Genomic DNA, 11,343 nt, shown 5'->3' on the forward strand with positions numbered 1-11,343 from the left:
GTATTACTATGAATATTTTAATGAAGGGGTTGAATGTATAATAAAGTTTTGGGATATAATTTATTAATAAGGCCTAGAGTGCAATTATATTTATATAGTAGTATTAAATATAATTAATGGTAATTTTGGGCTTGTCAAAAGTTGACAGAAAGGCCTAAAACCCATTGGAGCTAGTATCTTATTTGTCCATTTTGTTCCCACTCCAAGCCACATACTAAAACTCAATTGGAATGGCCTAAAAGGCTAGTCCAATTAGATAATCAGTTATATTTAAGGAGAGAAACATACAAAATTTTTTATATAAGAGAATGAAATGGTGTGTATGTGAGAGTGTAAGCCACTCTCTTATTCTCCCTTAAACACATAAATATAAACTGATTGAGAGACCACACTTCTTGGACAAAAGTGGAATTGGAGTGAAGATTAAAAGTGTTCCCAAGTACTTCTAATTTTTTGTTTTTGATTTTCACCACACCAATCTTGTTTCTAAATTCTGAAATTTACATAGTACATGTTATCAATCACAAATGAAGTAGATCTGTTAATTTTCTGCTGTGTATATTTTGTATGAGATACAAACCATGTTTTTCCAACAAAAACAACATGTGAGGAGATACCTAAGAATTGCTTAAATAAAAGGCTAGATGAGAAGCAAACTTTGCATGCACTTCCTCTCTCACTCACGAGAGGTGCATCAAGGTGGTACTATAGCCTTGATCCAATAAAAAATAAGGTGTGGAATGAACTAGTGGAGTTGTTTATGGACCAATTCATCTTCAACACCATGATTGATGTGACTTTAAGGGATTTAGAGACTACCAAACAAGGTGTAGGGGAGACATTTTTTGAATACATGACTAGATGGAAGTCCAAGGCATCTAGGATGGTCAATAGGCCAAATGAGAAAGACCAAATCAACATGATCATCAAGAACTTGCTTCTGGCTTATAATAGTAGGCTTTTGTCATTGCCTATTAGCTCATTTGGAGAACTACGTGATTGTGGGACAAGAATTGAACACTCCATCAACAATGGGCAATTGGAGAAGGGTGAAAGTATGCCTCCAACCAAGAATATATGGAGGAGGAGCAACCACCACTAAAGCACCCAATCCCATAAATGTGAGCACCATCATGCCTTAACAAACACTAGCCTACCCAAAGAAAGCTCGCTAAGAATTCTCCAACCTAGGAATGGCCCTCTCCCAAGCATATGAAAACCTATCCTCCAAAGGATTCATCAAGTCTTTTGAACCCACACCCATGCATCCCATACCTTCCACTTGGAACCTCAATGAATATAGCCACTACCACCAAAAATTTGATCACAAAGCCGACAATTGCTTCTGCCTCAAACACGAGATATAAGACCTCATAGACAATGGAACCCTCCCAAATCCCAACATCATCACCAAGCCCAATATTAGAAAGAACCCTTTGCCTGATACCATAGGGCTCCTCCTCCATATCAAAATTGTGTGCAAGTAGATGAGATTGAGTGAGATTGCTCAAAGTTGGTAGAAACTACAAATGTCAATATCAATGTCGTGGAAGTCTAAGGAATGTGGGATGAAGAAGATGAAGTCTTAAAGGAAGTGGTAGCAATATGGGAAATACTTCCAAAAGGAGTGACGGAGTTGAAGAAGAGGGTTTTGGAGGACAATGTAGCAAATATTATTAGGAGTGGGAAGCACTACAAGCCATCCTTTTTGGAAAAGGATCATCTTGGTAGATATCGGGGGGAAGGGTCCAAGCCTACGAAACCTAGAGGAAAAGAAGATAAAGAAGAAGTAGATAGGGTCTTAATGCAATTGAAAAAGACCCAAGCTCATGTGTCCATATGGGGCTTGCCTATGGCCTCTCAAAAGCATCATAAAGCTTTCTTGGACACCTTGAATAGGAAAGAAGTACCTATAGAAACTACACCACAAGAAGTTTTGTCTCTAATGGGGGTTAAGGGTTCCTCACACCCTCTCCTTGCTTTTTTCGATAAAGATCTCCCTCCCGAAGGAGCTACTCACAGTAGACCCTTGCAAATCACCATTGAATGCAAGGGTGCCAAGGTTCCAATGGTGCTTATTGACAAGGGTCCACCTTGAATGTTTTTCCTTTTAAGACCGCCCTCACTATTGGCCTAGATATGGAGATTATTGTTCCTTCTCCCTTAACTGTAAGGGCATATGACAACACTTCAAGGAAGGTCATGGGTACTTTCAAGGCTCCTTGCAAGATTGGGCCAATGGAAACCATTGTGGAATTTCATGTCATGGACATCACCCCAAATAACCTTCTCTTGGGGAGGGCTTGGTTTCACCCTAACGGGGCAATCCCGTCCTCGCTACACCAAAAGATGAAGATCCCATGGAAATGAGGGATTGCCATAGTGCTTGGGGATAGTGAGATTCTAGCATTAGTTTGTGGGCTCAAGGAAGGAGGAAGTAAGCTTCAAATGAGTGACTTTGAGTTCATGAATTGACTGACTATGGGTTAAAGGATGAAAGGTATGCCACCGACTTGTTCCAATGTTGTAGCCATGAGGTGATCGCAATGATGAAGAACATGGGATTCATGCCTGATATGGGCCTTGGAAAAGAAGGAAAATGGGTAATTAAGTTCCCTAACATCAAGACTCAAGTGACTAGGGAAGGTTTAAGATTCTTTGAAGGCTATGACGGAATCAAGAAAAACCTTGGCACTCTCAATGGGAACTTCAAGAAGGAAGGGGGAAACTTCCCTTATTGTGGCTTCCTCGAACCTTGGGTAGGCAAGGATGGAAAGGTGTATCCGGGATGAGAAATGTTCTTTAATGAAAAGCTCACCTTTAAGGAGAAGCCTACTATGGTGATCAAAGAGATAGAAGAAAAGGTCGTTTGGGTGAACTATGGATGCTGAAGCAGTGAAGACCATGATGAAGACAAGTGGGGACGTGTTTGCCATTACCAATGAAGAGCCAAGTGATCCTTCCAAATTTATCATGCCTATTGTGGGGCCCATTAATAATTGAACTTGGGTTGGGTTTTCTGAAATCATGGGGAAAATGCAAGTTCCAATGTAGTTTTCAATATTTTCAGTAAGATGAATTATGATTTGGCTTACTTTGATGTGTCCCATAACATTGAATTCTGCACTTAAATGAATCAAATGAATTTGAAAATGAAATTAATAAATAATTGGAAAAGAAAATTGAACCTATGGAACCAATTCTTGAAACTATTAATTTGGGCAATGATGAGAATCCATGCTTATTTAAAATTGGCTCAACTTTAAATGAAAAAGAAAGAAAAGATCTTCAAGAACTCCTCGTGGAATTTCAAGAGGTGTTTGCATGGTTTTATGAAGATATGCCTAGAATTTACCCCGAGATAACTCAACATTACATTGATATTCATGACCACATGGTACCCATCAAACAAAATTTGAGAAAAATAAGGACCAAATGGGTCTTAAAAATCAAAGAGGAAGTCACTAAGCAATTAAATGTAGGGTTCATCAAACCTGTACACCAAGCTAAATAGATAGCCAATGTCGTGCCCGTACCTAAAATGGATGGGAAAGTGAGGATGTGTCTGGATTTTAGGGACTTGAATGAGGCATGCCCTAAGGATGACTTTCCCCTCCCTCACATTGATGTCTTAGTGGATAACACGGCAGGAAGTGCCTTGATGTCTTTCATGGATGGTTTCTCGGGATACAACCAAATCAAGAAGGCTCCCAAAGATATGACCAAAACCACTTTCATTACTGAATGGGGAATCTATTGTTACACAGTGATGTCGTTTGGCCTCAAGAATGTTGAGGCAACATATCAAAGGATGGCTACGGCCTTGCTACATGATATGATGCATAATGAGGTGGAGGTGTATGTTGATGATATGATAGTTGTTGATAGTATAGTTTATCCACCCTCGATTTACGTGTCGGACCTGAAAAATCCAAAAATATTTTTTTTTTCTATGAGGGGCCATGAGAACATCTAGAATGACGTGGTGCAACTCGTTCGGGCATCGGAGCACTAGAACTGCCTTTTTCAGCTAAAATGATCAATATGCCCCTAGCCAGCCCTAGGTTCAACTGAAGGCCAAACAAGGTACAAACTCTCACAAAATAAATTTTTTCACAGTTTTACATCAAACCCGAGATTCTCAAAGATTTTTAAATAACTTTGACCAAGTTTGACCCAAAGTCGATCCCAGGTGGGCCCAAAAACCCTAATTTTAATCTGATCGCTGGAACGGTTTGAAACCAACGTCATTACGAAGATTATCAATTCTCATTCCAATGACTATTCATGGGTCTAAATCGGAGTTAAAACGGTTGAGATATCGAGAAAACTATGAAAGTTGTGAAAATCATGTCTGCTAACTTCTCGGAGCCATAACTTTTGATCCGACCATTGGATTTTTGAGTTCCATACCTTTTTAGAAACTTAAAATCAAGATCTATCAAAAGGAGTCAAGATCAATCAAATCAGAAGCCATTTGGGGCTGGCGGCCCTTGAATGGCCACCCATGGCCCTTTAATGGCCGCCACCTCGATTTTCGTGCTCAGGGGTATAAATAGACCCAGGCACACCCCAGACCGGGGGACACACATTTTTTTTTTTGAAATTTGCTCTCTTCCCAATTCCTCTCTACGTTTTCTCTCTCTTCTAAACACCAAAAAAAGGCCCAAAAACACTCCAAAAAACACATCAAAGTCTCTTGATTCTTCCCTCTTCACCAAGAACACAAGGTATTGCTTTTCCACCCAATCTTCTTTTCCTTGGCTCTACACTTGGGATTTAGGGTTTAGAGGTGTGGATGTAGCTTTTTTAGCTATCATCCACACCCTTAACCTTCTAGATCTCTTTTCTAGCATTTATCTTTCTTTTTACTAGAATAATATGTTTTATTGCTTTCTTTGACATGTTTCTTGATTTATCTTGTTTCTAGCATGTTTTTAGCTTAGATCCGTGTTCTTTTATGCTTATTCACAGGTTTATCTGTCCTGATCTACATGCTTAGGGTTTTTATACCATGTTTTATGCTTAGATCTACATCCATTCATGCTTATATGTTTAGATCTACACATTTAGGTTTTTATGCCATGTTTCCTTTGTTTCATTCCTCTCTTTGCTTAGCGTTGATGTTAGGGTTATGTGCTCACTTGCTTGATATCATGTATATAGTTATGCTTTGCTCGGATCTATGTGTTTGTATGCTTTTTGCCACGTTTTATGCTTAGATCCACATCCGTACATGCTTATATGCTTGGATTCATGTTCTTCCATGTTTATGTGCTAGCTTTCACATGCCTACACACGTGTTGCCATGCCTATGCCTAGATCTATGTTTCCACATGCTTATGTGCTCGGATTTATGCTCTGCTTGCTTTATGCCATCTTCCATGTGCTTGTGCACTCCATGTCATGTTTGTGTGTTTAAACCTAGGCTATGTTTGTCTTGCCATGTGTTATTGTAGCCCTTTTGTCGCTTTATCTTTCTTACTTTTTGGCCTAATGGTCTGGACCCGATCTAGACCCCATGGTCTTTGTCATAATCCATACACCTTGGTCCATATCAAAGGGTTGGATCACCCATTTTGCATGTCTATGCTTGCTTGCTTCTATGCTTTATGCTTGTGTTAGCCTCTCTTGTTCTAGGCCTTGCCACGTTTGACACCTTTAGCGGGTTCATGGTTGTGTGGTTACATTCGACACCCGTGAGGCCTTGTTTGGATGTAACCACTTGGGATGCATTGCCATGATGCTGGTTGCTTCGTGCATACCCTTCCCCTTTCCCTCTCCATGTGATGCTATGCTTATCATGCTTGTTAGCACCACCCATTGGCTTTCTTTGCATAATTACATGCTTACTTACATGTCCATGCATGAGTCTTGCTTGCTAATGTGTCATCCATACTTTAACACAATGAAGCTATGGACATCTTATCTAAACCTACATTTGTCCCTAGCAAACACCACCTTTTGTTTGTTTGCTTGCTTGCTTTCTCGTTCGTTTGTGCATCTCACTTGCCCTATCTCTTGTCACATTCAATGCTTGCCATGTCTATCATGTTTATCCGCTTTATGCCTTTCATATGCTCTTTGCATCCTTTCCTTCCCTTGCTTTTCTGCTGATTTTTTGTCTTTGCCTTTGCATGTACACACATGGAGTGAGAACGCGTGGAGTTAGGGCACGGTATCCTAAGCGCAAGCAAAGAGGGCGTGGGCACAAGCGTGTTGATATAAGCCAAGCGGTTGCAGTTAGTAATTTTAGCTTTTTCCCCTTTGGTTATGTACTCTTTTAAAAACCCCTTCCTTCCCCTTCCGTTTCTCCCTTAGATGGTTTGTATTAGGTATATCATGCTGTGTACCATTCGTCCTCATCTCTAGAGTATGGCGACCCCTATTTATTTTCCTGCACTTATATTTTGGGCCATGCTTTAGGGATGTAGGCATTTAATTTCCTGCATTGTGTGCTAGCATTGTGCATGATGCATGTATATATATACCTACTCGCCCCCCTCTGGTGTGATTGTCACAATCCGTGGCACCTAACGCAGGTTATGCCTAGTTTTAGCCGTGAAAGTAAGGGGACATGTCACCGGATTTTCACCACAGAAATTTGGTACTCGGCTCGAATGCCTTAAGAAAGCATAGATTGGGATCACACCCATGCAAAAGCCAAACCTCAAAGTCCCCATGCATGCAAGGTCCCGATAACCAATGCCAAAATCATGTTTTTACTGCCAATTTACAAAAATTAAGGTTTTATCAAAACAAATGACTATCCTTGGACAGGCGTTGTGGGGTGCCTAACACCTTCCCCACACGTAACCAAACTTCCGGACCTAAGAATCAAGATTTTTTTTCCATCCACATTAGATTAGGAAAAATGCTCTTTTTCTTAACCTAGGATTGGTAATAAAATCAACTCGAAACAGGTGACTAATCACACCTTAGAAAAACCCAATGATTGGTGGCGACTTCACTTACTTTTGGTAATCCCTTAAAATTTGGCCTAGATTCCTGCCATAATGCCAAATGTAGACCTACCTTCCTCCACCGAGAGAGAGAGAGAGCACCTGAAGCTTCGCACGAACAACACCATTATCGAGAGGGGCCTCTAACGGGCCCTGCGGGCGTGGGAGCTGTCGCCACGGCGGGTGGTCGAACGAGGGCTTGTGATGATGGCTGTAGTTTTTTCGCTACCATTCCAGTCAAGGCCAGGCATCAACAATAGTGAAATCCAAGGATAGAGGTAGCCACACCATAAACTTGAGAAAGTTCTTCGAGAGGATTAAAGAGTACAAGCTCAGATTGAACCCACAAAAGTGTACCTTCGGAGTAACCGCCGAAAAATTGCTAGGCTTCTTAGTAAGTGATAGAGGGATAGAAGTTGACCCATCCAAGATTAAAGCCATATTAGAGATGCCTCCACCCAAAAGTGAGAAAGAAATAAGGGGTTTCTTGGGTCGATTACAATACATTAGTCGATTTATTACCAAACTCACCTCTACTTATGAGCCCATCTTCAAACTCCTAAGGAAGAATGAACCACATACATGGAGCGATGAGTGCCAAAAAGCCTTTGAACTTATCAAGGAATATTTCCTCCCCCCACCTATCTTAGTGCCTTCACAACATGGAAAACCCTTACTACTATACCTTTCCATCATAGGGAATGCGGTTTGAAGTATGCTTCCATAAGAAGGCGATAATAAGAATGAGAGGACCATATACTATTTGAGCAAGAGGTTCCATGATTATGAAACTAGGTACACTCCCATAGAAAAGTCATGCTTTGCACTTGTTTAGGCCGTACAAAAATTGAGACATATCATCTTACCTTTCCAAATATGGGTGTTAGCAAGAATGGACCCATTGAAGTATCTCTTTGAGAAAACCACTTTGAGTGGAAGATTGTCAAGATGGTTGATCTTATTGGCATAATTCAATTTGAAGTATGCGGCTAAGAAAACTATCAAAGGGAGAGTCATATCAGATTTCTATGTCGAGAATCCTATAGAGGGAGAAAATGGTAAAGAAGACTTTCTAGATGAGGACATTTTGGGTGTTGAGCTAGGAACATGGAAGATGTACTTTGATGGAGCTGTAAACCAATATGGGAATTGGATAGGAATACTCTTGATCACTCCCAAGGGATCTCACATACCTTTGGCAATCAAGTTGAACTTTGAAGCAACTAATAACATGGCTGAATATGAGGCTTGTATTTCTGAAATGGAAGCTCTTTGAGAATTGGGGGTAAAAGAAGCCGAAGTCTTTAGAGATTCAACTTTGGTTATAGCCCAAGCACAAAAGTTGTGGAAGGTGAAGGAGGAACATTTGAAGCCTTATCAACAATAGTTGGAGGACTTGACTAAGACCTTTGACAAAATTAAATATATAATCATTCCTAAAGCTTAAAATCAAACTGCGGATGCCTTAGCTACCTTAGCCTCCATGGTTGAAATACCTGAGGGAGTGTGGACACAACCATTGGAAATTGAGCAAAGTTATGAGGAAGTGCACAAAGGGAAGACCAAAGCTTCAGCAATGACCATAGAGGAAGAGGAAGTTCAGTGGTACTATGACATCATGAAGTTCTTGGAACTAGGGGCATATCTAGATGATGCCGACAAGAGAGAACACCATTCCATTAGGATGATGGCAACACAATACATCCTATGTGGAGGACAACTCTATAGAAGATCCTATGATGGTATACACCTTCATTGCTTGAAGAAGGAAGAAGCCAAGAGAGTAATGGAAGAAGTTCTTCAAGGGATTTATGACCCTTATATGAATGGAAGAATGTTAGCCAAGAAAATCCTAAGGATGGGGTACTTTTGGAATACAATGGAGACCAATTGTGTGGACTATGTGAAGAGTTGAAGAGTTGCCATGATTGTCAGACGCATGCCAACTTGAACCATGTACCGCCAAGTGAGTTGTATAGCACGACTTCTCCATGGCCATTCTCGATTTGGAGCATAGATGTGATTGGAAGGATAGCTCCTAAGGCTTAAAATGGGCATGAATACATTTTGGTGACAATTGAGTATTTAATCAAGTGGGTGGAGGCAGCCTTCTATTCCTTATTAAAGGCTAAGCATGTGGCACGGTTCTTAGAAAAACAACATCATATGCTAGTTGGGGTGCCCTAAGAAATAATTTCTGATAATGGTTCCCACTTTGAGTGGGAGGTTTGAAGGATCATGGAGTTGTACAACATTGAGCATCACGAGTTTTCACCATATTGACCACAAGCCAATGGTGCCGTAGAAGCAGCTAATAAGAATGTGAAGAATATCCTAGCCAAGATGGTAGTGACATAAAAAGTTTGGGCCAAGAAGCTTCCATTTGCCTTATGGGGTTATAGAACTTCTATCCGTGCGTCGATTGGACAACACCTTACTCTTTGGTTTATGGTAGTGAGGTGGTGCTTCCTATTGAGGTAGAGATACGATCTTTGAGGGTATTGGTGGAAACCAAGGTCCTAGAAGAGGATTGGGCTAAGGCGAGATATGAACAATTAGCTTTGATAGAAGAGAAGAGGGAAAAGGTACAATATCATACACAAGGGTACCAAAAAAGGATTGCTAGGGCATTCAACAAGAAAGTGAAACCAAGAAACCTTAAAGAAGGGGGCTTGGTCCTAAAGGTGCTTAGAGATGAGACTTCTGATCGAGAGGGAAAATGAAGACAAGGTGGTCTAGGCCTTTTATCATTAAGAAGATCATGTCTGGAGGTGCTACAAGAATCACAAATTTAAATGGGGAAGAGATTCTTCGCCCGATTAATATGGATAGACTCCGGAAATAAAACATCTATAAAAATAAAAAAATAAAAAGATAAAAAAGGAAAAGAACCTACTAGGTTGAAAACCCGTAAGGGCGGCCTAAGCAAAAATTATGGCAAGAAAACCCTGCTAGATTAAACACCTGAAAAGGAAATCTAGGCAAAAATTAGGGGAAAAGACCATGGGCATGGCAAAAATTCCCAAAGGGATGTCATGGGCAAAAATTACATGGCAAAGGAAAAAGAAAAAAAAGAAAAGAAAAGAAAAGGAATCAATGACAATAAGCAAAGATAATGAAAAGATGATTCTCTTATTGCTCAAATTAAAAGATGAAAAGATTGTTTTCATAGGGGATTTGGAACATTCCAATCCTTTATTAAATTCAAAAACAAAAACATGAGAATCATAAAAGTGCAGAAAAATAAAACATGGGGCACATCAAGGTGGTCACTCAGTCCTTCTTGCTTTCTTGCTAGTTTTTATGTAAGCTTTCTCATCCTTCAGAATCCTTTCATGTCATCCTACAACCATTGCTTGTACCCCACAGTGGGATAGATGTATTGAGAAGGAACAATGCCTTTCGTCACTCTACGGCGTGGCCAAGCCTCACTAATCCTACCCAAGATCCTATTGGTAAACACCGCAGTATGGAAGGCACCTTCATCATGAGGAGCTCCTTGACGCTCTCCAAATTGCCTTAAGATACGACAAGTGGAGTAGCATAAGCAACAACGAAGTCCAACTAGAGTCACACAGTAGTCCTTGCAGCAACTATGGACCATGCTTGAGATGTGCCACCACTCCATGACCCACCAAATGTCAATCTCCTTGAGGTGACACATAAGCACCATGTATGCCTCGAAGCTCATATCATTCTAATGAAGCTGGCGGTCCCTAAGGTGCCTAGGGAGGTAGGTACTGAAAGGAACGATGGGAGGTTGAAGCAATCGAAGCCTTTCCTGTAGCCATATCTGAAAAAAGAAGAAGAAAAGAGAGCGTGAGAAAAAAAAAAAAAATGAAAGACGATATAAGATGCCTCGATGGGTTGAAAACTGAAAGACAATCCATGCAAAATTAGAGGGATCCCACTAGGTTGAGAACCTAGGAAAATTTTAGGGATTATACTTAAAGGAGAAAAGGACTTCCCGCAAAGAAGCTTGCTTCCTTCCTATGAAAGGCATCCAAACCATTGAGGGTCTCCGCCAAGATCAAGCCCATCGGGTTACCTCTCTTTAGCTCATAAGCTATCATGCACATTAGAAAGTCCACATAATACAAGTTTTGAACTAGGAAATACCTTACAAGAGCACACAAGAAAAAGACACGAAGAAAGTACGAGCGTGGCCTCTCAACCTCAGGAAGGGCCGAACCGAAAAAATACTCAAAGACTAACCTAAAGTTAAGCTTGCCAAAAACACACCACCTATTTACCGTGGCAGTAGGGACACCCAGCACAACTCGCAACAAAGAAGGAAGATCTCTACCCATGGTAGCGAAAATGAGATCATCAATCTCCGATTCACCCATGATAGCGCCAAACTCTTCAATAGTGGGCATAG

The 11,343-nt window shown here is 40.7% G+C and overlaps 1 protein-coding gene across 1 annotated transcript; it reads left to right on the forward strand.

Moving 5' to 3' along the window:
- Positions 1-8,445: 8,445 nt before the first annotated feature.
- LOC126699144 (uncharacterized) lies at positions 8,446-8,877 on the forward strand. Its single transcript, XM_050396790.1, has one exon. It carries the CDS (start codon positions 8,446-8,448, stop codon positions 8,875-8,877), a length of 432 nt encoding a protein of 143 aa, XP_050252747.1.
- Positions 8,878-11,343: the final 2,466 nt, after the last annotated feature.

This window comes from Quercus robur, chromosome 2 (assembly GCF_932294415.1).
Source record: "Quercus robur chromosome 2, dhQueRobu3.1, whole genome shotgun sequence".
Taxonomy (NCBI): Eukaryota; Viridiplantae; Streptophyta; class Magnoliopsida; order Fagales; family Fagaceae; genus Quercus; species Quercus robur.

Bases quoted from the DNA above. Each gene is read 5' to 3' on its own strand.
- LOC126699144 (XM_050396790.1), top strand. From the start codon at position 8,446: ATGGTTGAAATACCTGAGGGAGTGTGGACACAACCATTGGAAATTGAG.